Source organism: Elgaria multicarinata, chromosome 3, assembly GCF_023053635.1.
Source record: "Elgaria multicarinata webbii isolate HBS135686 ecotype San Diego chromosome 3, rElgMul1.1.pri, whole genome shotgun sequence".
Lineage (NCBI taxonomy): Eukaryota > Metazoa > Chordata > Lepidosauria > Squamata > Anguidae > Elgaria > Elgaria multicarinata.
Genome location: NC_086173.1, coordinates 91,499,533 through 91,526,164, shown reverse-complemented (window position 1 = coordinate 91,526,164; position 26,632 = coordinate 91,499,533). Strand labels below are relative to the sequence as shown.

The 26,632-nt window shown below is 40.8% G+C and overlaps 1 protein-coding gene across 4 annotated transcripts in view; it reads right to left on the bottom strand.

Annotated features, from left to right (window-relative positions):
• GRIA1 (glutamate ionotropic receptor AMPA type subunit 1) overlaps window positions 1-26,632 on the bottom strand; it is a 233,476-nt gene that overhangs the window by 108,202 nt on the left and 98,642 nt on the right. For all 4 annotated transcript variants that reach the window (XM_063120901.1, XM_063120902.1, XM_063120900.1 and 1 more), the window contains exons 3-5: window positions 13,080-13,319; window positions 11,448-11,632; window positions 2,364-2,417 (exon numbers count right to left, since the gene is read on the bottom strand). In XM_063120901.1, the coding sequence (XP_062976971.1) occupies window positions 2,364-2,417; window positions 11,448-11,632; window positions 13,080-13,319 (479 nt within the window). The remainder of the gene's footprint in view (window positions 1-2,363; window positions 2,418-11,447; window positions 11,633-13,079; window positions 13,320-26,632) is intronic.

Below are 26,632 nucleotides of genomic sequence, written 5' to 3'. Positions count from 1 at the left end.
GGGAGGAAAAACGAAGTACAACCTCTCCTCCTAGTTCTTCAATAAGGTGATGTTTACCACTGAGTCAGATGGTGACTGGAATATTTTAGTTGACTGAAGTCCCCAATCTGTTCTTTTGCTGAGAGGGCTCCTGGGATTGCTAATGGGACATGGAACACTTCACTTTTGGTGCACTGACTGAAATGCCGCACGCTTTAGTAGAGATTGAAAGTCATTACTGCCAGTTTATAGCTGTGTGGTGGCCTAGATTAAATGAGTTTGAAAAGACGGACATATTGAAGCCATGTGGCCATGACATGCACAACAACAAAGCATCAAACAATTGTTGGCAGTCCTACTGGCGAATTCAAAGACTGAACAGCACTGGAGAACAAACGGTCTTCTCCCTGGGACCTGTCAAATGCATTTTATCCAGGTTCACAGAAACAAATATTTGGCATTCTGAATTTGCATGCGAGTTCTTGGGTCTGAATATTCACCCTGGCGGGCTATGAAAACCACTTTCAGATAAAAGCCCAAACCTCCTATTTTGGGGAACTTGAAAATGTAGATGTCCACTAGTGCAATGAAACGGAACAACTGGGTTGGATACACTGGTGACACTATATACGATGGTAATAACAATTTGATGACAATAATGATAAAACAATTTAAAATTATTTATGTTTTCAATCTAATTAAATGTGTGTGTGTGTATAAAAACAATGAAAACAAATACACAATATATATTGGGCCACTAAAAACTCAATAATATAACATTTAAAAACTGATACCTACAGTATAACATTTAAAAACCTCCTATTTGGGGGAACTTGAAAATGTAGATGTTCACTAGTGCAACAGGACTCTCTCTCTCTCTCTCTCTCTCTCTCTCTCTCTCTCTCTCTCTCTCTCTCTCTCTCTCTCTCTCAGAGAGAGAGGTTTCTGGCAGGTTTCCAGAGCAGACTCTGAAGGTACATAAAGCACTGGAGGGGGTGGGATCAGTTCCCTCCCAGGTCTGCTGATGGAAACAGTTCTGTCAGCAGCATGACACCATTTGCTCTAACCCATGATCCCCACACGTTCATTCAAATGTGGATTTGCATTTTTCCCCCAGTCTGGTCTGGGTTAGCATCAGTTTCCTTCCTGTTCTAATCAGACTATGAGCTCATGGAGCACTTTGCCAAACCTGGCACATACTAAACTTCAGCTAGAGTTCCTCAGTAAGAGGTAATGGGTTTCAGGTAATGGGTCTGCTTAAAAGTTCTGCTTAAAAGAAGACTCAGGCTCATGGAGAATAGATGGTTCTGACCTGGTGGCAGAACATGAGTCACTAATACAGCCTTCCACAACCTCATGCCGGCCAGATGTTTTGGATTTCCTCTCCCATCAGCCCCAGTCAGTATGGCCAATGGCCACGGATGATGAGAACTGTACTCCAACAATTACTTACTTATCTGAAGTAAGTTGGGGAATGCTGCAATAACAGGAGAGTCTAGGATAGGGTGACCATATGAAAAGGAGGACAGGGCTCCTGTATCTTTCAATACAACTGTATTGAAAAGGAAATTTCAGCAGGTGTCATTTGTATATATGGGGAATCTGGTGAAATTTCCTCTTCATCACAGCAGTTAAAGCTGCAGGTGCCCTGCCCTCTTTTAAATCTGGTCACTCTAGCATAGCTCCTGCAGCTTTAACTGTTGTGATGAAGAGGAAATTTCACCAGGTTCTCCATACATACAAATGACACCTGCTGAAATTCCCTTTTCTATACAACTGTTAAAGATACAGGAGCCCTGTCCTCCTTTTCATATGGTCACCCTAGTCTAGGAGCTGGGTCACAACAACTTTATGTAAATGGTTTGCTGTAAACTCAGAGCTGGTGCGTGAATAAATGGTTCGCTGTAAACTCGGAGCTGGTGTGTGAATAAAGAGATCCTTATGCTGATTCATTGCCGTCGTCCCGAGAAGTCTGCCTAGTTGATGGGAATCTGGAGATAGGGAAAAGTGACAGTCTCTATTTCCATTCCATCCTTTCCTTCCTAATTTTATTATGATTGAACAAATTTATGCTCTACAACAAAGGCAATTGTTTTCAAGAGTCTTGTTAGAACACAACATGCAGTGATCTGCTCATCTATCTGTGTTGTTATGTACAATTGGTTGAAGAATATCACCCCACTATTATGTATTTATTTATTTATATTGCACTGTTGTATGTTCAAGTAACTCCTCCAAATGCCAACAACATGTTCCAATACATTGTGTTCAATGGGCTTTACACTCAGGCAAGCGGACATAGGAATGTACTGTAAACGTACAACCAATAAAAAGACATAAAACACCCTTGGAAAAGCAATAAGAAGGAACAATTTTCAGCTTACCAAAGTTGCAAGAATATAATGGTATCCAATTCCATTTTTTCCAAGCTTGATGATCTGCAATGGTGAAAGACAGAACATTTTATTTAACATCATCATTTACTAGTAAAGTGAGGAGAGTTTTGAGGTGTATTTGTATTTCTGTAATTATTTTAGCCTGGTCATGCTATCAATGAGAACCTTTGCACCAGGACTACAGAGAAGCTACTTCAAAATGCAACTCCTAGATTCAAGTTAAAATATCTCTGAGGCTAAAACAGACATTACCAGCAGCTGTGTCTTCTTTCCATTTCTTTTCTTTTCTTTTTTTTAGCCTAGAGTAGGCACAAGATGCCTGATCTGGATCTTAAAAGCCCTCCCTGTGTTGGGATCTCAATCTGGATCAGCCCCCCTGCACTTAGAGTCTTTTTTTTAAAAAAAGATGTAGCTACTAGATGCACATTTAAAGTATCTGCTTTGGCCCTAACACATGCGGTTACAGCTGCTGTGTGATCAAAATGAGCAAGGAAGAGATGGTAAAATAAGTGCAGCAGCTATATCCCAAATGGAAGATGCACACCCATAATACCTTAGACATGCATCACAAATGTTGAGCGCATTATACTGTTCTTTATCTCCCAAACAAAGGAAGTTATGATCATCAGGACTGACAGGAAAAGTTTGCTGTCACATCTCCCAGGGCTGTTTTGGCATAAGACAGGTAGAGAAAAAAGAAGGGTGAAATAAATTGCCCTTTGTCTTTCCCAGTGTTTGCTGCAATGCCCCAAGTGGGATTTGCACATTTCACCTAGAGTGACCTTGGTGAACTCCTGGAGTGATCTGGGGCTCACAGATGGCGAGAGGTGTGAATCCCTTCTTCTCACATTACAGCAGAAGCAGGCAAAAGCAGAAGCATGAATCATGTGTAGGGAAGAGCACAATATGCAACAATGTAAGAATTGCCTTACTGGATCAGACCAAGTTCCATCTACTAGTACATCATTCTGCTTTCAACAGCAACCAGCCTTTGGGAGCTAACGGACATGCCATGCTATTCACCAGGTATTCAAAAATATATTGCCCTTGTCCATGGAAGTTCAATTTTGCTATCATGACCAATATGCCTCAGTAGATCTGTCCTTTTTGGATTTAACTAATCCTTTTCTAAAGTCACCTAAGCTACTGGCCATAACCACGTCTTGTGGTAGTAAATTTTTAAAAAGTTTGCTTCACTCCTCCATCTCTCTCTCTCTGTGTGTGTGCTACACATGTGAATAGGCTGTCTGTGCAAAACATCCCTGCATATTTTAGCTTGCAGATTTTACTGGCCATAACTAAGCCTTGGAAGAGGCATTTCAACCTTTTAAAATAGGGGAGGGGAGGGCTCAAAACCCAAACCACCAAATGATTAGATTGGAGGCTGGAGTAAATGCTCAGGGATTGTTCAGTTTGGAAAAAAGGTAAGGGGAGACATTACAGAAGTGTACAAAATTATGCATGCTGTGGATACAGTAGATATGGTGACATTTTTCTCCCTCTCTCATAATACTATAATCTGGAGTCATGCAATGAAGCTGATGAGTGGGAGATTTAGGACTGATAAAAGTAATTACTTCTTTACACACTGCTTACTTAAACTTTGGCACTGAGTACCAGAAGATGTAGTGATGGCCACCAATTTGGATGGCTTTAAAAGGGGCTTAGACAAATTCCTTTAGGAAAAGGCTTTCAATGGCTACTAGTCCTGATGGCTATATGCTACTTTCAGTATGCCTTTGTATACCAGTTGTTGGGGAACATGGGTTGGAGGGTGCTGTTGCACTCATGTCCTGCTTGTGGGTTTCCAGTGGGCAGCTGGTTGACCACTGTGTGAACAGAAATCTGGACTAGATGGACCGTTGGTCTGATCAGCATGGCTCTTCTTATGTTCTTAGTGGCCTGAGGAAGAGTGTGTTGCCTTGTGGGGAACCCATGAGGCCTGGATTTAGGCCCTGGACTTGAGGTTTTGCACCCCTGATTTACACCATGAAAATCTTCAGAGCAGGGGATCTATCACATTTCTGGGTGTTTCAGGAAAATGCTTAATGTTGGCTAGGTCATGCCCTTAACGTGCAATTCCTTCTCCCCCTTACCACCACCTCATCATCAAGCGATTACTTGGCAGAAGGCACTAAAGGTTGAATGTAGGGTGACCAGCCATCAGGAATCCCCCAGATTTGTCCAGGCTTTTGTTCTATCCTGGGTGTCGGGTGGGATTTTCTATAATTTTCTATTATGTCCAAGAAAGTGTACTTTCCCATCCCCACTGCTCCAATCCAGACCTGAATGGCATCAGGAGATAGGTCTTCAACCATAGGCATTAGAAGCCAGCTAAAAGGGTCTGAATTTGTCTACCGTTGTGAATGCAGTGCTCTAGGCATTTCTTTGCTGGCCTACTCCAACTGCAGCCTACAGGAAGTGTACTGTCATTCTATAAATGGGATGAAAATTCCCAATAATGCACCAGGGTTACAGAGCTGAAACACTTTCTGATCCTTCCTACTTGAGTCACATTGAATAAAGGTCAGTATTCTTGTGCAGCTTTTGACTGTGCCCATACTGCACAATGTCTTGAAAACAAATGTTGCACCAGAACACTCTGAGCCAGCTTATGCAGGAAATGACTATAGAGCTGTAAGTTTATATATGAGATATTTCTATAGAAAAAGCATTGAGCATTGTCTTCTCACCACCATCATGACCTTTGTGGGGCTGAATATAGACATTTTTACTGCTCTTTGTCCATATAAATGTTGAATGGCTCATGATGCTGTCATGCTTCTTTGCCAATAATAAATATTGTTGCCTTTGTGGAACTGAAGAGACCGTTCCCTAAAGGGCAAAGTTGGTTGCACTGTTCCTTGTCTATTTTTATTGGCTTTGTGCTCCCATCCATTTGATTGGATACATTTGTGCCAGGTTCCTCTCAGACTTGCATTAACCAAAAGATTTGTGATACAACCTGTTTTGGAATGGAAAGAAAAGCTGCTAACCAAGGAGACCAGCCCTGAGCTATTTGTGTCACTCTCTTCCCCCTCCCCCCACAACAAGAATAGACACAATACAAATTTCTTCTTCTTCTTCTTCTTCTTCTTCTTCTTCTTCTTCTTCTTCTTCTTCTTCTTCTTCTTCTTCTTCTTCTTCTTCTTCTTCTTCCATATGATCACAAAATGGGGATGTGTGAATGGTTTTTCAATTAAACATCAATACCCAGGTGAGATCTGCATGAATGCTAAAACAATGTCATAAAGATCCCTGGCATTACAATTATCACCGAATGGATTAGCAGTTATTGGACACTTGTTCACATGTTCACTGGCTCACCTGCCTTAGCCTTCTCCAGCTGCAATGCTCTGGAGTATACATTAAAACCTGTCTGACTCCTATGCTAATATCCCAGCACCTCAATTAGCGTTATCAGAGCAGACATTTGTTAGCACTTCTGGATACAAATAAGTAAGGCTCTGCCACCTTTCACACTATGCAGATCTCCTGGGTGGGATAATTAAATAATGACTGAAGCAAATGAGTTTGGAACTGCTACAGATCAGCATGATCTTTCATGAAAGGCTCATTTCATTTCCATGGATTTTCCCAAAACCTAGGAAGTGACTTGGAGCATCTCTACATTAAGGGAAATTATGTTGTTTACCTGGGCTTTTCTGCTTCCTGGTCCTTTGGCTCAATTGTTATGGGCTGTATTATATGGGAGGAGAGGGGCGACAAGGGATTTGAATTGAACATTTCCCTTCTGTTCAATTCCATTGAGTTCTATTGAGACAGCACTACCTAGTAGTGGAAGATCCTGCTATTTCCTGGCTATTACCACTTTAAAAGTGTTTCTTTTTATCCTGGAATTTCTAGAGGATTCTGCGGGAGACATCCAGGTTGTTGACGATATCATGAAATCAACCTGAAAACTTCTGTGAGTGGCCAATCACCATTGTGCAATAAATTGCTCATTTAGAGGTGTGCTTAAGTGTCATGATATTTCCTTGAGTGACTAGCTGTGGTTTTATCAGAATTCAGTTTTATCAGATCTCCATTATATAAGGCCATGCTTAAATAAACTCTCCCTGCCATTCAGCTCTTAAAATGCATTGGCATATATGTTAGCAATTTATATGTGTGGGCAAAAGCCATATTGATTCAGTTACGGCCAAGCAAAACATTCTGTGGGAGATCTGTGACCTTCCAATGTCACTTCCTTTTTAAAGAACCAGTTGCTGGGAGAGGAAGATACGCATGACTGAGATCACAGCATGGTGGTGGGTGTGGTGATAACTCTTTCCCCTGTACTGATTTCTGAATGCAAATCACTCTACCCTACCAACCACAGAACTGCGGTAGCTGTACAGCTGTAAAGGGGAAACACACATGCGAAAAGTATCCAAAGAGGCAGTTATGCAGGAAGATGTGGGCACATCAGGCAGCACAGAATGGGAAGAGCATCGAATTGCTCCACTCTCCCCACCGAAAGGGGCCCGCAGCTGCCTGCCTGGATGACCAGTTGGCCAACCACTTTTATTTTTCCCTCCCACTGTGCCCCACCGCCACCACTTCCGGTGCCTGCCTGCTTCCCTTTTCACCGGCTTCTACCTTCTTCCCCAGCTATGGGCAACTCTAGAAATTTTGGCTGAATCTGCCAGGAGGCCCCCGCAGCTGGCAAGTAGGAACAGAGGGAGGGGGAAGGAACCACCACTGCCACCACCATCCTCCAGGAGAAGCAGGGAGGCAGCAGCAGTGACAGGGGCAGTATTGCCTCTTTGCTTGAGGTAGCAGGATGCCTTGGGCCAGGTCTGCAAAGAGCATCTCAGATTCAGGGTTCATCTATCAAGCCATATACAGGAACTATGAATATGGTTTTCTGACTTTTATCTACCCATTCCTAATTTAAAAGAAATAAATGGGTTTCTCAGTTCCATTGTTTATGGTTCAACATGGAGTGCCGAGAATGATCATTTGCCTTTTAATGGGAAAAGGTACAGAGCTGGACTACCTCCTTGTGCTACCAGGTTTCAATTCCCACTTGATAATGGGTAAAGGTCCATCTAGGGGATGGAAAACTGAGAGCTGAAAACATACAGGGAAGGAACAATGGAACGTTTTGATTTTTGAAAATATCCAAATGTGTATTTGTGCCAGTAAAATGACACAGCGATCTGGTTCGCACATAATGCCAGTTCATGGATTGGCAGGGCTGCCCTGGAGTGAGCACAGTCTAGAAATGAGTCATTTTTCATATTCATTCTAAACCTAAGAATTTTAAGAAGTTATGATTGTTATTTTAACATTCTATTGGTTTTATTTGCTCGTTTAACCAGTTTTATGTATTGTATTGTATTGTATTTAATGTTGTTCCCCGTTTCGATCCAGAGTGAGAGGCAGGAAATAAATGATGATGATAATGATGATGATGATGATGATGTAAGTGCAAGGCACTATGGGGTCAGGATCAGGGTCAGGCCTGGGCCAGATCTACACCAAGCAGGATACCACACTTTGGAAAGTTTGAAAACTGCATGTGGAGTGCATATGGCCCCAACAGTTGTCAATACTGTTCTAAACTGTTATAAAGCAGTAGTGTAGATTCTGCCCAAGTACAAGGTCTCTACCCACCTCAGGTGAGAGAGAAGATGCACTGCTGCATTGCATCCCAAGAATGCCTCATATCACGCCCCCATGTCATGCCCCCCTTACCTTTACCTTTGCCACCGCTGCAACATTGGAGCTCATGCGGAGGTTCGCATGGTCTTGTGAGACCTGGCAAGCTCTCTTTAGCCACACATGTTCAAGGAAGGAGAGGGCAGACAGCTGCTCTAGAGAGACCTGTTGGCTGCTCTTACACTGTGGGAAATGCCAAAGCAGGAGAGCAGCTGGTGGGGCTCTCCAGAACATCTGCAGGAGGCTGTGGCAATGGGTCCTGGTGCAGGCAAGGGTGGGGAACGGAGCAGAGCAGTGCAATTTGCTGCTGCTCCTTCTGCCGCCTGATGTGGGTGCCTTATGGGTGTCTTCATGGGTGGGTCAGCCCTGGGCAGAGTGGCATGGCCCCTGCACCTAGTCTATAATAAAAATGAAAAGAAGACATAGCTGCTAGACACACATTTAAAGTCGTGTCTGTTTTGGCCCTTAACTTAGCTGCTGGAAGGGTGTGCACCTTTGTTTTTACATAATTCTTTGTTAAATCAGCATTCAAAGCGATTGCAAAGGAGTTTCAGCCACATATGTGGCCAGTGTTCTCTGGACAATACATCTTCCTTAAACATCAAATGAAATGTAGCTAAAGCTAATCTCTGAATGGACTCAAATATGGCTGCTGTGTGTCAAAATGTAAGAATTGGGGCTGCAAATTGCAGGTGAACGGAGGTCAAAACCCACAGAACTGGAGGACATAAGGGAATTCTCCATTTTTATGCTCACTTTGTAGTCAAAGATAAAAGTTTGGTCCCCAGAGAAGAAACCCCAGCTCCTTCATGAGAGCATTGAGAGTCAAATCCTGCTGCCTTCTCTTTTGTTATTACATTTCAATTGTACAGTCTATACTGAAGAACTGGGAATCCTTTGTGGCTGTGGTGCTGAATGCCTCACAAAATGAAAGAACAGCTCCCCGGCAACATAAATCACAGCTCAGGTTTGAGACATAAGGCAACAGGTGAATCCAAATAAACAGATGGGAGGAGCCCAGGGGAACAGAGAGATTAATTTGATAAGCACTCTAATCCCAGAGTTACAGCACAGCAGCTGTTTTTGTCAGGGACAATATTTTATGCATCAGAGCAGGCGTACTCTCTGTATAGGGATTTGAAAAATGTGCCTGTTTCTGCAGACACTCCTGCCTTACAGCATACAGTCATGGCATGTTAGGGCCACTTTTCTACAAATGCAGTGATTTAGGGATTCTTTAGATTAAGGGGAAATCACATTTTCTTACTAGGGCTTTGCTTCCTGCTTCTCTTGCACAATTGTAATGGGCTGCATTACACTGGTGGAGAGGGGCAACCATGTGATCTATAATGGGGCAACCACATGATATAAAACTTGTCATCTGGGTGCTCATAGCACTGAATGGAACAGCACCCTCTAGTGGGTGCTTCATAGTGCAACTTCCCCTGCACATGGTAGGAAATCTGGAGATATTTCAGCAGAATTGGGCTTTTTAAAAAACGGAATTACTGGGGGAAGGTGGTGGGAATCACGTAGGAGGTTGACAACGATACCAAAAGGACCCGCGAACTTCCATGAGTGGCCAGTCATAAGCATGCCTTATTTTGCTTGTGTGAGGAAGCCTGGTGTCATTGTTTGCAATGTATATCATGATCACTGTTTTGTTGTTGTTCATGCAATTCTGCTTAGTGCACCAGCTGTGACCCTTCCTGAAATGCTCAGACATGGCAACAGTTGGCCTTGGTGACATCACATTTAGACCACTGCAATGTGCTCTGCATGGGGCTACCCCTAAAGAGTGCCCAGAAGCTTCAATGGGTGTAAAATGTGGTACTGGGACCATATTACACCTGCCTTGGAAGACATGCACTGTGGCTAATTGCTTTCTGGGCTCAATTCAAGGTATTGGTTTTAATCTTTAAAGCCCTAAACAACTTAAGACCTGGCTGTCTAAGGGATAATCTATCTCCCTATGAACATGCCCAGGTATCTGCAGGAAAGGCGCTTTTGAGAGCACCATTACCAGCTGAAGACTGTTTCCTGGGAGCACATGAAAGGGCCTTCTTTCTCTATTGGTCCCAAGAATTATGATTGGTCCCCACTCTCTATGGCCTTTAGAAAGGATGTCAAGATATATTGTTTTAATATAGCATTTTAAATTGTCCTTTTAGGGTTTTTTATTATTATGCTAAGATTTTATTGTTTCAAATTGCTGTACACCATCTTGATGAATTTTTAAAAGATAAGGTAGCATATAAATAGAAATAAAATAAAATAAATAAATTTGTTGTCAGATGTGTATACATTGATTTTATTGTGCATCATCTGTACATCTCATTTTTCTATTTCCTTTTCTTTCAAAGAACTGTTGATAATATTCTCAGGCCTGTTGCCTTTTCATCACAGTTATCTGTGACAGGGAACACAAGGTTTCATACCAATAGTGAAAAATCATATTCCTGGCATGCCTAACACAGAGAACATGGAAGGAAATTGGAAGGAAAAAAAATGTGACAGCTTCAGGGGTCCACAGAGCCATGACCTGAATGACACTGTGGTATGAACAAGAAGGGGGAGCAGAAGTAGGAATTTGTTTTTTTAAAAGGGATAAAGATATTGAAGCAGCATTCTTGTTTCACATCCTGAAAAGTCTGAGTTTCAGGTAAGAAGCCCATGAGATCAGAACTGTGAAGCAAAAAAATCTAATTTTTGTAAACCGCCCAGAGAGCTTCAGCTATTGGGCGGTACAGAAATGCAATAAATAAATTAAATAAATAAATAATTTTCTAGGGTCAAAAGGCTTAAAGGGTTATTATTTATTGGAATATTTATTTATATTTATTGGAATGAATTCAAACTCTGTGTATAAAACCAAAACCAAAATTGCTTAGGAAGATGACCTGGCACCAACTTTATGGTCATTCTTTTTGTTGACCTTTTGTTGACCTTTTGAAAAATTTATGTTCATTTTATTTTCTTTGCTTAGCCTGGGCCTCTTGGTTTAACATGTTGTGTGTTTACATTGTACTTTTAGTTTTAGTAGGTTTTTTTTATTGTTTTATATTGTATTCAAATGATGCATTTGTTTGCAAGCCACCTAGATAACTTGTGTTAGCAGGTGGGTGGATACAAGTATAAAAAAAGTATAGGAGTATATCATATGTTGCTGTTGCAAATCCTCAATTAAAACATCAACATAAAAAAACACTAGACAAAAGATGCTAAAGACTTCCAGTACAATTCTATATCTTAGAATTCTTCATCCCTGCCTCCACCTGCCACATCTCAACATCCAAAGATGTTGCAGCAAGAAATGCAAAGTATCTTAAAGAGTAGCATCAAATTGTGGACCTAAGTCTTTGTTGTTGTTTTCCTGCCTCTGCAGTGCTTAATGTTAGAACCAACCTTGCCCAAGATAGCATTTAGCCGCTCAGATTCACAGTCCACCACCACGACCCGTTCTTTCTTCTTCTCCAGATTCTGGAAGAGTGACTTGTAGTCTTCTTCTGTCGTTGTCATGATATTGACAGCAGTCACCTGCCAGTTTTTCTCTGCAGCCGTATCCAAGACTTTTTGAAGCACTGACAAACCTGAGATACGGATGAGTTTAGAAAAAAGAAAGAATAATAAATTCCAGGATTCATTCTTATGGCATTTCTTGTACTTCTCATTTCTGACATCAGTCAATGTCATGAACACACACACACACACACACACACACACACACACACACACACCACTCCATGGGCTCATCTACACCAGCAGGATATTCCACTATGAAAGCAGTATGAAAGTGGTATATAAAAGGCAGGAGCCACACTACTACTTTATAGCGGTATTGAAATGCACTGCAGGATCTACGCTACTGCTTTATAGTGGTACTGAAGTGCACTGACAAGTGTTGGGGCCCATGACACATCTACACCAAGCAGGATATAACACTATGAAAGCGGTATAAATGTGGTATATGGTATGTGTCATGGGGCCCAACAGTTGTCAGTGCACTTCAATACTGCAATAAAGCAGTAGTGTGGCTACTGCCTTTATATACCGCTTTCATAGTGCAATATCCTGCTTGGTGTAGATGAGCCCTAAGTCTCTGGACAAGAAACAGCATTTTAATTTATAAAGTGTGTTCATAGAAACTTAGAGTTAGAAGGGGGTCATTTAGGCCACTCAGTCCAATCCCTAGCTCAGTGGAGAAATCCATTTTAAAGTATCTCTGGCAGATGGCTGTCCAGTCTTTGCTTGAATACCTGGACAGATGGAGAGCCCATCACCTCCCTAGGCAATAGTTTCTGTTGTTTGAATGTTCAGAAGTTTTTCTTGATGTTCAACCAAAATCTACCTTCCTGTAACTTAAGCCCAATACATCATCTCCTACAGTCTTGTGAATAGTTTGTGACCTACTTCTCTGTGACATCCCTTTAGGTACTTGAAAAAATCTATCATAACCCCCTCCCCCCTTAAACTAGGGCCACAGCTAGACCTAAGGTTTATCCTGGGATCATCCAGGCTTCGCCCCTGCTTGAGCACTGGATCCCCTGTGTGTCACCTAGATGAACAGGTTTGACTCCTGCACGATCCAGGGATAAACCTTAAGTCTAGCTATGGCCTAGTATTTTCTTCTTAAAGCTAAACATACCAAGTTCTTTCAGTCTTTCCTCATAAGTTTCTAGCTCTTCATATTCTTTTCATTTCCTAGAACTTCTCTCCAGTTACTGATTAGAAAGAAGAGCATGGGCATCTCCTGCTTTACAACAACCATATAAATAAGATCAGGATTATTATTCCATTATTGCATGTTTGGGGTGGTGGTGGATACTAATACAACTTAGTACATTAATGCCTAATACAACCTAGTAGATTTATGGAAGTAATGAGATTTGAACTGGTAGCCTCTGTATTTTACTATACTTGGTGGTATATAAATGCCACAAAATAATAAATAAATAAAATAAATTTCCTATGACAAGGACTCAATTTCCAAACTCCACCCCACAATCCTCCTTTGTCTCACTGTTCATGCAGACTCACCCCGGTCAGCATCATAAATGTACATAAATTTCTGGCACTTGTAATATTCTATAACACTGATGAGGGCGTCCTGCAGTTCTGGCCGCAGCTGAAGAACAAATTGATTGGATGTGTCAACAGGGAAGCTGGGTGTTACAAAGCAGACGTGGAGTGCCCCACAGAAGGATGTGAGCATGTTGACAGTCCTCCTCTCATAAAAGCCAAAGATAGCATAGACACCCTTGGAGAACTGTGAACAAACTGAGAGGGAGGAGAAGTAAGTCAGAGAAGCTATAAAATAAATTAGACATACTTCCTTTTTATCTTGGTTTTATTAATTTGCAAGTATGTATATCATTCAAAGCAATTCCACACCCCACTGAATGAAGGACTTGAGATGGAGTAACCAAGAATCTTCACTCCTCTGCCATCAGAAACTTGGTCTAGATATTTATTTATTTATTTATTTATTTATTTATTTATTACATTTTTACACCGCCCAATAGCCAAAGCTCTCTGGGCGGTTCACATCTTATCTTATCTTATGAGATCATGAATTGCACCATGAGTGTGAGTTTGGTGATATCTTATCTTGCTAACCCTTGGCCTATTATATGTGTGTGTGAGAGGGAGTTATTTTATAAATGGCAGTCCTTTGCTCTCCAATGACATGAAAAGGCCTGGAGTGATGTCTTCTGGAATATCTATCAAAGAGGAATCAGGATTTAAAAAACAGCAGGATTAAGTTGCGTTCAACACACTCCCCAAAGCAAAAGGAGAAAAGATGTCATGAAAGCTTCCTGACACTATTATGACATGGCATATATTACACATGAGGAAAATGCCACTGAAAGCTCTTCCAACAAAATAGATTCCATCCATGAAATCAACATGCTTCTAACAGCTGATGAACACTTACGCTTCACTGAAAATGGGCATTCTGGTTATATTCGTAATAAATGATGGGGACCTATGTAAGCATTCTTTTCTTTCATGGAAAATTAATAGTTAAAATCTGAAAACATCTAAATTAGGGCTGAAAAGAAGGCCTACCTAAATTAAAATCTGATCTTTCAAAATCTAAATTTTGTCTTTAAAATTTCATGTCAACGTCAACATTCAAACAGCTGATAAATCTCCACAATTTCAGACTGTTCTACCACTTTGTACTGGCTTTGTCAAGTAGCTGCCATAATCTGTGTTTGAGGCTGATTTAGCTTTAAGGGCATGAGTAAATGACACAGACCTTAGATGTCCCACTTCTCCAAACCAAGAAACACAGAATTATTGAACCATACATTTGGCCCTTGATCTTACTCAGCAAGGGAATTCTTATGTTTTTATGGAAGGAGCACAAATGGAGTTTTGGAAAGGCTAAGAGAAGAATCACTATGGTGTTTCGGAACATATTTTGCACCATTTTTTTGCTTTTTGTGATACTTTTCAGGCATATGTAAGAGAGAAAGGATCCCGAACAAGCTACAAGAAGTACCACATATCACCAAGGCTTTATCTAGACTTCTTCATGGGTGCAAGTAGGTTTGCATATATATAAAACAGCCATTAACTGTCACTGAAGTTTAGAATCAAGTGTCTCATGATAGAGAAAAGTTGGTTGGGCCAAATCATGTCAGAAAAATGGAGGCACTAATTTGGATCAAAATCTTCAGAACCGCAATCTCAACACTAAACTAGTTTCTGATGAATCAACCTTTTTAAATATTTACTTTACTATACTTTACTTTAGCCGCTCCGAGAGCCTTTTTTGGCTGAGGAGCAGGGTATAAGTATGATAAATAAATAAATATACAATGTTTCATATTTAAACTAATGCTATAGGTTTACCAAGGATTATGTATTAAGTTATCCCTTAACTTAGTACACTGTAGAACTGAACAGCAAAGGCAAATTCCATGGGTCAATTCAAACAGTACCAATATACCCATTCTTGTGGAGGGGGATAAAATCTGGGAACAGACCATATGATTTTTCTTATGCACATCAGAATTCATTCATTTAACTGTGATTCAGTCATGCCATCCCTGCCTGCGGGAACAGCGAACTACTCCACATGATGTGCTGGATTGGTATTGTCAAAACCAGAAAATAACTTCTGCAAATAAAATAGAACAGCTTCATACAACAAACATCACTACACCATATGGTGCCTTATTTTAGACCTCTCTGGTTTGTCTTTATGATATTATGTGATGTGTTGTCATTTCCTATATATACACCACCTTGCTATCTTTGAACTGCCTTCTTAAGACTTTTTGTTTAGGAAGACATTTAACTTGGCTTGCTAATTATTTTCATTAATTGGTTTGTATATTTGCACTCTCTGTCTTCCTTAACTATTCATTTTGACTGTGTGAAAGATGATGATGATGATGATGATCATGATGATGATGATCATGATGATGTCGTCTTTGTAAGCCATCTTGGGCACTCTATAGTGGGATATAAATTTTCTTATAAATAAAAATAAATAAATGCCAAAGGAGGGCTTCTTTGGACAGATACAGATGACAATTTTACAACGGATTTAAACAACACACTTTACCACACATCTTCACCTGAATAGGGTGACCATATTTTGGAAACCGAAAAGGAGGACAACATGGTTGCCCCCAAGGGGGCGTGTCCAGTACCAAGGGGGCATGCCCACCCGAACATAGACTTCGTCACATATCTGATTTTACAGCACATATTTAAGACAAATCTGTTCTACATAACATCTTAATGTTAAAATCACTGAAATAAAGAACAAGTGAGAGATTCAATGTATCTGAAATTAACTTCACTCACTCCTACTTTTGTAGGTTCACTGTACTTTGAAGCTTTTGCTATACTCTGTGTGTTACATTCTCCCCTTCCTTCAAATATCTTTTCTGTCTGTATCTTCACTCATTGCAAGCTGTTGTTGTTGTTAACAGGGTTTGCTACTGGCCCCAGATCTGTTTCAAATTTGGTATGGCTAAAACTCTACCTAAACGCTATCATGGTGCCAACTTTCATCTCTTTATATTTTAAAATGATGATTTTAAAAATAATGTTAAAACCTCAATTTTTAAAAAATTCCTAAAAAATCAATGGATGAACGGATCTGTTTCAAATTTGGTGTGGCTAAAGCTCTACCTAAATCCTTTCATGGTGCAAAGTTTCATCTCTTTATCTTTAAAAATGACGATTTAAAAAATAATAATGTTAAAACCTCAATTTTAAAAAAATCCCTAAAAAAATCAATGGATTAACGGATCTGTTTCAAATTTGGTATGACTAAAGCCCTTCCTAAGAGCTACCATTGTGCCAAGTTTCATGTCATTATCTTAAAAAATGATGGAGTTGTAAGCATTTTTGTTAATTCCCATTAGAGCTGCTCTTTGGGGAAAAAATAAATCCGGATTTCCCCTCCGCCTCCCGGATTTGCCATCAAAAACCCAGGCAAATCCGGGCAAATCCGGTCATATGGTCACCCTACCTGAAGCTGGTAAAATTCTACTTGTGGTACTGATGACCAAACTAACTCTGGGGTAATTAGGTCATCAGTATTGGCTCTATATTTGAGAAAGTGGCTGAAGAGATGGCATTTCTACATAACTAAAACCAAAGTTGAAAAATGTCAGTTCTAGGTTTCTTTATATCTGATTTCAATATGCCCTGTTGCTTCCATGCAGAAGGTTTGATCACTGTCATCCAACTCCTCAGGAAAGGACTTGAATAAGACCACAGGAGTGCTTGATGGCGTTTTATAAATTCCTGAAGGGGGTTGTGCATGGTTGGAGACCACAGCATATTCTGATTTGCAAACCTCAGGCATATATGCTGTCAAACTCTTTTAACTTCACTCCCATTTATGGTACATTCCAATTATTATAAATCAAATTCTGAGGTGATGGTAGTGAGAGAAACTATGTCCCCCCCTCCCCCATGACCAAGCAAGCCTCTGGCTTTAAAATCAAGAGATGGATGTAACTTCTTCATGGCAGGTTTCTTTGGGAAAACTTGAAAACAACGTTTGTTTTAGTCTTGCTTGATCTAAGTCCAAACTTGTAACAGCCAGCCTATTAGATTCATTTGTGTAAAGAACACCATCAAAGAAAAAGCTTCAATTTTTTTACAAAGGCTTCATGACACCTTCCTCAACTTTTAGCTAGATGGTCAGTTTAGACCAGTGATTCTCAAATTCTGCATAGTGGACTTGGTTAATGCACAAATATTTTCTACAGCTACTGGAAGTGTAGCTATGAGAATGCATACAAATTATGTTCTTCCAGCCCAATTAAGAGAAAGAGAAGAAGCAAGGCAACATCAGAATCTCTGAACACACCATACTCAAAAAGTAAACCTAAAGAAGAGACCAAACACAGACCAAGTTGCCATCAATATTTAACATATTTAATGGTGTGTGTGTGTGTTGATATGTAAGGAAGATGAAGAGGGACTCTTAGATTTCTGGCCTAACAATCATTTTTTAAAACCACCAAAACCACATTTGAAAAACCATCAAAACCACAAAGACCATGGAGAATTTTGTACCACGAATAGCAAATGCATTGTATCTAGGGGATGGCTGAGAATAATTAGAGGTGGGTAAACTCATCTGGGCCTGCCTTGGCAGATGTTTGCCATGTTGCCCCTGCTGTCTGCTCTGGCTCATTGGCCACGTGAGCCTCTTATGAAGCTTGGCTCGTCCTGGTGAGTGCTCAGCAGCTGCTCACCCTCCAGCCAAAATGGTGCATTTCCCCCCTGCATTAATGGTGGCCACCATTGACACAATGGGGGGAATCACACAATTTCCGGAGCCTCTGGAAATTGCACACTTCCCCCCACTGTGCAAATGGTGGTTGAAAACGCCCCATTTATGCAAGAGTAAAGGCACAAATGCAGGCAGGTGACTGTTGAAGGCTCTAGCGCCCTCATGAGTGCTCAAGTAGGGTCCCCACTCATGTCAAGAGTGCCTGACTAGATGGGGGGGGCAGGTGCTGGGGGTCCATCAGACTCCTGGACCCAATCGGGTGCTCACTACATCCCTATGAAAATTTCATTTGAATTTGATTTTGGTAAGAATTTACCAAAATTTAAAAAATCCTTCATATTCAGGATGGAAAGAACTTGAAATGTTTAAATTAAATTAAATTTTTTAAATGAATGTGGGAGAAGCCAAAACCAAGAGATTCATCCATTCAGGCCCAGGGCTTTGAGTGCTTAGCTCTTAAAGGTCTGTGTTTTCAGCCACTTTAGTGCTGAACGACGGCTGTTACTTCTTTTTTTCTTACAAGATCCTCATCTTTGACCCCTAACATGGCAGGCAGGCAGAACATGGTCTCTGTGCTAGGAAGAGCTGTCCCTATTGTATTCTGGCCAGATGGTGGGTGTTCAACCTGTTCTGGATGGGATTGCACTCCCCCTGAAGGAGCAGGTTCGTAGCTTGGGGGATTCTCCTAGAACCATCTCTGTCACTTATTATTTATTTATTTATTTATTTATTACATATCTATACCGCCCAATAGCCGGAGCTCTCAGGGCTGTTCACAAAAATTAAAAACATTCAAAGTATAAAACAACAGTATAAAACCATAATATAAAATACAATATAAAAGCTTAACCAGATAAAAACAGCAGCAATGCAAAATTACAAATTTAAAACACCAAGTTATAATTTATTTATAGACTTAAAATGCTGGGAGAATAAAAAGGTCTTCACCTGGCGTCTAAAAGCATATAGGTGGCCTCAGTGGCACGGAGTGCCTTCTACCAACTCCGTTTGATGGCCCAGCTACACCCTTATCTGGACTGGGATAACCTGGCTTCAGTCGTCCATGCTCTGGTAACCTCCAAATTAGATTACGGCAATGCCCTCTACATGGGGCAGCCTTTGAAGACTGTTCGGAAGCTGCAGCTTGTGCAAAATGCAGCAGCCAGATTGATAACTGGAACCAGAAGGTTCGAACATATAACACCGATTCCGGCCCGCTTGCATTGGCTGCCTATACGTTTCCGAGCCCAATTCAAGGTGCTGGTTTTAACCTATAAAGCCTACTTCGAGGGAAACTCGGAGGATGGTAACAAGGGAGAGGGCCTTTTCAGGGGTGGACCCCAAATTATGGAATGATCTCCCCAATGAGGCTCGCCTGGCGCCAACATTGTTATCTTTTCGGCGCCAGGTTTCTCTTCTCCCAGGCATTTAACAGCATTTAACAACATATGCTAAGTTGTTTTTTTTTAATGGACCCCAGAACTGTTGTTGTTTAAAATGGATACTATTTTACACTGTTGTTTTTATATTTTTGATGGTTTTAAATATGTACACTTTTTTAATGTTCACTGTTTTAACTTTTGTAAACCGCCCACAGAGCTTTGGCTATGGGGTGGTATATAAATTTAATAAATAAATAAATAAATAAATAAATAAATAAATATTTTGCAAATGAAGAGGGATAAAAATTCCATTTTAGTTTTTGTTCTTTTAAAAAAAAATTTGACAAAAATTCACATGTCTCTTCATATTTAGGATGGAAAGAACTGGATATTTTAAAGATTCAGATGCAGGATTTGCCCATCCATATTGTATCTCCTTTATGAACCAACAGATGTAGACTAATGTTGCATCTCTATCCATAGGTGTTGACAGCTTTTGACTGCAAATATACTCATGGTACTCCAGATACAAAATGATAACTGAATTAAAAAGAGAAAGTTCGTAGATTAATGACTGAGCATAAGGTTTGTGTGCAATCACAGTGGAGGCTGGCGGCTCTGATTTTGGTAGGGGCCTGAATCTGCTCAGGTTTTCAGTCAGAACCAACCAGAACTCTAAAGGAGATATTCAAGGTGCTGAACCTATTTTGGGATATGGTTTTAGCACCACCAGCACCACCACCACCATCATCATTTATTATACGGTCACAGACCCAATGAGAAACAGTGGCAGACATCATTAAGACAGTAAAAACACAATCATTAAATCGTTATGGTGAAGGCAGAGAAATTATTAAAACATACGCATGTTTAAAATATCATTACATAGTTAAAACACCTGAGACAAAGAGAGAGAGAGAGAAAAAAAGGAAAACAACTTGAGATAGAAGTTGCAATTACGTTGGGGAAATCGTCTTATGAGTCCTTTGTACAGAGAAAAGGAACCTAGCCACTGCCTCTGTTGTTGGTTTCTACATCCCTGCCAGGAAGTATTCCAAATATTGCTCAGATGATCTTCCAGGGCACTTCCTCATGATAGGGCCAAGAAGTCTATTTCGTTCCTCCCTGTGGAGGCTACATTAAAAAGAAAAATCCCTAACGATTCAACTGCTTCATCACCACAGCCACACAAGCGACCCTCATATGGTTTTAGCACCTTGGATAGGTCCTTTAGAATTCTGGCTGGTTCTGACTGAAACCCAGAGTGGATTCACAGCCCCACCAAAATCAGAGCCACAAGTCTCCACTGTATACAGAAGATCCCAGGCTCAGTCCCTAGCATCTCTCATTGAACAGACCGAGTAGGAGGTAATGTGAAAGACCTCCACTGCCTAAAGCCCCCCTGCAAATCAAGACCAGACAATACTGGACTAGGTGGACAACAGTATGACCTGGTGGTGTAAGGCAACTTCCTATGCTCCTTAGTTCTAGCTCCTTGTTTTTTTTATTTTATTTTTTACACACATTCAGGTTTTATGTCTTCTGATTAACAAGCTACTTGATAGCGCAAACACAGGAATTCCATCCTGGAAAATATAAAAGAATTCAATGGCAAGTAAATAAATAAACCCCTGTCAGTTTAGGATCAGAGTTAAGGCTATCTCATGTTGGCTCAAGCTCCACAAAGTCAGGAAACTGAAAGCTAAGGGTGATGCATTAACTGAAGTGCCCTGTAATTGGTGATGGTGTTGTGCAATGACAGAAATCATGCTTGCACAACTTGTCTTCCATTCTCCCACACTTTTCCTTGGCCTTCCAGCCCAGATCCAGATGAGGAAGATGGAGTGTCTGACCAGCAATGATGCCCCATGCTGTGCTTGTCTTGCATTGCCTCATGAAGCATCTGAGCCTTACTGAATTGTCTAGAGGAATCCTCCTTTGGGTTGTACCACGTTTGTTCGTTTCTTACATCAGTAGCTGGCAGGATAGGTAAACCAGCCTTCTCCAACCTGATGGCTTCCAGATGTGTTGGACTGCACCTCCCCATGTTTCTTTTACCCACCACAGGGGTAAAAGGCAGGGCAGGAATTGGGGCCCTTCTGCAGCATTCTTCCTGTCAGAAAGGTGGTGTGAGGTCCTGATCCTTCTGCTTCCTACACCTGTGCCTTCCATCCCTGCCAAATTACCTGAGGGTCATACTATATGTTACTGTAAAGATGTAACTAGTTCCTCCCCTTTGTTTGCTTAAAGGTAAGTGCATGGCACACTAATATGGATCAGGACCATAGAGTAGGGAGATAGTCAGGGGGCTTTAACCCTTTGCCCTATGCCTGCAATTTACATTACAACCGGATGCCTTTTTAATCATGTAAATTGGAGATGTGGGTGATCAGACCCAAGCTGGGAACACAGTCAGGTGGTAGACGGTTATTGTCCCTCTGCATGCCAGGATCCCAGTCTATATACTAACATGTACACCTTACGAGGTCACATTCATAACTAAAGAAATAAGCAATGTACACAGAGTGCAGTCAGTTTCAACATAGAATATCCCTGAAAACTCTGGAGTACTGGTACCATTTAAGCTTCAGAATGAAACTGAACAGGCACGACATAACTCTGGCAGCAGTTGCTGCCATAGGCTGTGAAACTGCTCTTTAACTAGCACCGTGCCGAATTTGTCATTCTGTTTATTTTCAACCATTTGTTTGTTTGTTTATTTATTTATTTATTTATTTATTTTATTACATTTTTATACCGCCCAATAGACGAAGCTCTCAGGGCGGTTCACAAAAATTAAAACCACAATAAAACAACCAACAGGTTAAAGGCACAATTCCAAAATACAGTATAAAAAGCACAATCAGCACAACCAGGATGTTGGGGGGCAGGGGCAAAATGAAATTTCACCCAAAGATTTGTGGGAGGGGTGAGAATTTCGGAGACATTTCTCAGGGTGCAGGGCTTCAGCGGTTACCTTACAGTAAGGAGGCGGCTGAGGGCTCCGTGAGTGCTCTTTCTTTTACCATTTCCCCCTGTTCCATCCTCGCAGCCTCTCCAGCTGCTTGGGCTTCTTGGAAAGTCCCCTGGAGGACTTTGGCAGGGCTCCCTCCCTTGGGGCTTCCCTCTGCTGCTACCTGCAGAGTGCCTGAAATCTGAGAGGGGCATTTTTGACTTTGCTTCATTGTTATTAAAAGTCCTTTAAATAATAACAAATAGAACAACAAGAAGAATAACAACTCCTCTCTCAGCTTTCAGGCACTGAACAGGCAGCAGCATGGGAAAGGCCCAAGGGAGGAAGAACTGCTGAAGTCCTCTAGGGGGCTTTCCAAGAAGCCCAAGCAGCCAGAGAGGGTGTGAGGATGGAATAGGGGGAAATGGTGAAAGAAATCATAGAATCATAGAATCGTAGAGTTGGAAGGGGCCTATAAGGCCATCGAGTCCAACCCCCCGCTTGATGCAGGAATCCACCCTAAAGCATACCTGACAGATGGTTTTTTAGCTGCCTCTTGAATACCTCTAGTGTGGGAGAGCCCACAACCTGCCTAGGTAACTGGTTCCATTGTTGTACTGCTCTAACTGTCAGGAAGTTTTTCCTGATGTCCAGCTGGAATCTGGCTTCCTGTAACTTGAGCCCGTTATTCCGTGTCCTGCACTCTGGGATGATCAAGAAGAGATCCTGGTCCTCTTCTGTGTGACAACCTTTCAAGTATTTGAAGAGTGCTATCATGTCTCCCCTCAATCTTCTCCAGGCTAAACATGTTGTTGTTTCAGTCTCCCTTCATAGGGAAACGTATAAACCCGTCAGCCCCCTCCTTACATTAAGGTAAGCACTGAATCCCTGTACCCTGAGAAATTTCTCTGAAATTCTCAGCAGCCCAGCAAAAGAGTCAGAAAAACGACTTGCCTCTTTCTCAGGGAGACAAAGAGATTGTGGGAGGGCAGGTGGGGTTTTGGCACAGCAGTATTTTTAACCACTGCACAGAACTTCATCAAATAAATGAAAGGCACCTCTCCCTGACAAGCCTGAATAAAGTACATTGGTAGCCTTCACTGAAATTTGTAAGAAATATATGGTATGTTGCGCAATACATCGAAATAAAAGGACAAATCTCTCCATTTCCAGCACTTTTTAACTTATTGTAAATTTTCATTGCACCACTTTGAAATTTTGCACAATGGTAGACATCATCAGGTAGATCATAGTTTCAAGTTATTAGCTCAATAGGTGCCATTTTTATAAGCAATAGAATTTTGAGGCTTGTAGTAGTGGATCCTTTTTTTGTGATTGCCTTAACTGTGTCCCTTTAATAATCTAATTAAAAAAAATCAACAGACTATCTCATGAGCCATTACTATGAAACTTTCTCAGATATCTTTTCCAACTTTTCTACTTTGATGTGTAAAAGGGGGCGTTGCATATATTTTAAGAGAATACCTTAGATTAAATAGAGTTTTCTCTCTCTCTCTCTTTGATGCACAAAGCTAATAGTGGGTCCTAGTTAAGGTACTCCATTAAAGGAACACTAGTATGAGCACTAGTTGAGATATTCTATTACATTATAAATTCATTGAGTACCTTAATTAGCAGATGTCAGTCTGTCTGCCTTCAGGGATTATAAGTAGGTCAATACTGCTTCATCTCATCTTTGCTCCTACAGAGTCTCAAAATAAATAATCACCTTCGTTTTCTCAGATATGATGTATGCTAGTGTATTAGAGTGGTGAGAAATTCCATGTGAGTGCTGCTTCTCACATTATAGTTACCCTAAATACATTCAGGCTCTGGATACCAATATGCACAAATGCTGGTTTTTGTGCATTTGGATGACACTGATAGTCAATGCAATCCAAATTGCACTGAGTGTCAATGCCTTGCCCTAAGCAACTTCAAAGGTGATACACAAACACATTTGGAGAGGCAGTCCCATGCCTAAAAACTCACTAATTAAACAATAACTAGTTTTTTGGATGGGGAAAGGTTTATCCGATATGAAACTCAGCCAATAACTCGTAGTTTAGATGGAAAGGGTCAATAAAATATTATACTGATTCATCGATATGCCAGTACTAAATGAAAAAAAAAGTACAGAAGGACTGGGAATTAGACCATGGACTTCACAACAGTGTCATGCATTCAATGAAAACCCACCAAATGATGATAACGAAGCATTAAAATCCTTTTTGAGAGTGCTTTCATCAACCAAAGTTGGATTCAATATTTGTGAAGGTGGTGGTGAGAGAGTCATAATGTGAAGTTTGAGAGGAGGATTTTGGATTAAAAGAATATGATGAAAGGGAAGACCTTGTCTGTGCTGCACATGAGAGAAACATCAAGAGTCCTTCCAGTTGAGGAGTTGGATTGAGGATCTACCTTCCACAAGAGGAAGGAAACCTCTGTGAGGTTCTGTCCTTCCACCCAATTTTTTGGAATCCCACACAATACAACACACCCCATTCAGCAGGCTCTGATTCTCTGGGCTGGTTCACATGATCAAATCAGCCACCATGGCTTATTTAGGCTGCCACAAATGCTGGCACGTGTTGGTGGCTATTATGAATAGTCAAGCCATATCAATAGCTTATTGTGTTGTCTGAACCCTTGCATAACCCATGGACTATTCTAGGGTGCTGCTTCTTGGCCATGGATGATATGACAAGCTCTAGCTGCAGCTTGAATATTCAAAAACTGCCCAGCTCGCACTGCAATTCATTGTGGCGTAAACAAATGGTGGGCCACCATGATTGTACAAAGTCTCTGTTTAGTTTTTTTCAGGGGCTGAAGGTGTTGCCCTTGGAAGGAGTGGGTGGGGAAGTCCAGACAGTGCAGTTTTGTTTTCCATCATCTTGTTTCAAACACTGGATTTTACTGGGGTGGGGTGGGGGTCCAGACATCATCATTTTGTATTTGTAACACTCCTGCATTTTCCCATTGCTGCTTCTGTCTTTTTTCTTAAGAGGAAAAAAAAAACCCATAAGGAGGGAAAGATGGAATAGGTACACCATACCTTTTGATTTATAGTGCTAGGGGGCCATTCTCAGGTAAAGACCTAGTTGCCCATTATGTTTAGATTACCTCCTCTCCTCGTATCATTACTGGAGAACAGGTATCAGGAAAGGCAATGTATGGTCCAACCCGTGAGATCAAATGGTGGGATTCCCAATCTCGGTCTCATTGGTTAAAGTGACATTCTTTGTCCAGTTGGGCAATTAATTCATCTACTGAAATTATTTTATGGTGTTTTGGTCCACACCTCATAAAGCAGACTACGATCTCACCAAACGCACTAATTACAGTTGCAGCTAATTGTCTACATTCTCCTCCTCTCAGTCTCCTTCTTCACCATGTATCAATCATGAGTATTCAGCACTCCTCCTACGCTGTTCTCAGATGATTGTTAATCCCAGCTTTTGAAACATATTGCGGCAGGAAAGAAGTCACAGTCCTGCCTTTTCAGATGGTTGAAAATGGTCAGATTATTTGGGGTGTGGGGTGGGAAAAGGTTGCCTGTAGATTAGATAGCTTGAAGGAGCAATGTAGAAATCTTTCTGGCCTTTTATGAAACATTTTTAATGATCTATCTACATAAACCACTGCAGTAATCTCTTCTGCAGTAACCTCAATTAGTAAAATTAAATTCAGTATAATAGATGTAACAACTTCAAACCTGTTATGCTCCCAGAACTAGTTTGAATTTCACATTAAATATCAGTAATAACAATCCTGTGGAATAAGAAAATGAAAACACGGGAGTACTTTTCCTTTGTCAAATGGAACAAATTATTTGAATGCTATGCTGTTTAATTAGACGTTGATTAGGCACTATGACTTTATGTATTATTTAAAGAGGTAACTAAGAAACAGATAAGACATAAGGAGTCCTGCTGGACAGAAACAATCAGCAGCCAGAATAAAGATTTGAATAGAGATTGGTGGAATCCATAGGTTCAGTACTGGATTAACTTTGGCAGGCTCAGGTTTTTCCCTTCCTAACAAATTCAGGACATTCCAAGTGTCCTGAATTACGAATTGATCAGAATTACAAAGATTCATTCTGGTGTCATGTTTACCCTCTTACATTACAAATCTTACATTCTCTCATCAATAGTGGCTGGTAACTTTGTTCATCTTCAAAAGGTAATAAATGTGGGTTATCATAACATGCAAACTGAACCATTAAGTAATGTATTGCTAACTACACTCACACATACACAAACGTAAAATCTGTACTTGCCTTGTACAGATGCTTAGACATAAGCCGAAACTTTACAAGTCTACTTATAATCAGTTGTAAATGTATGTGAGAAAGCTGCTACTTATCTTGTCAAAATGCCCACCCTACAGAGTGCTTAATAATTCTTGTGTTTCTTCAAATACAAAAAAGACCTGGGTGAAACTGAAAATATTCAGTGAATTCATTATGGGGGGGAAA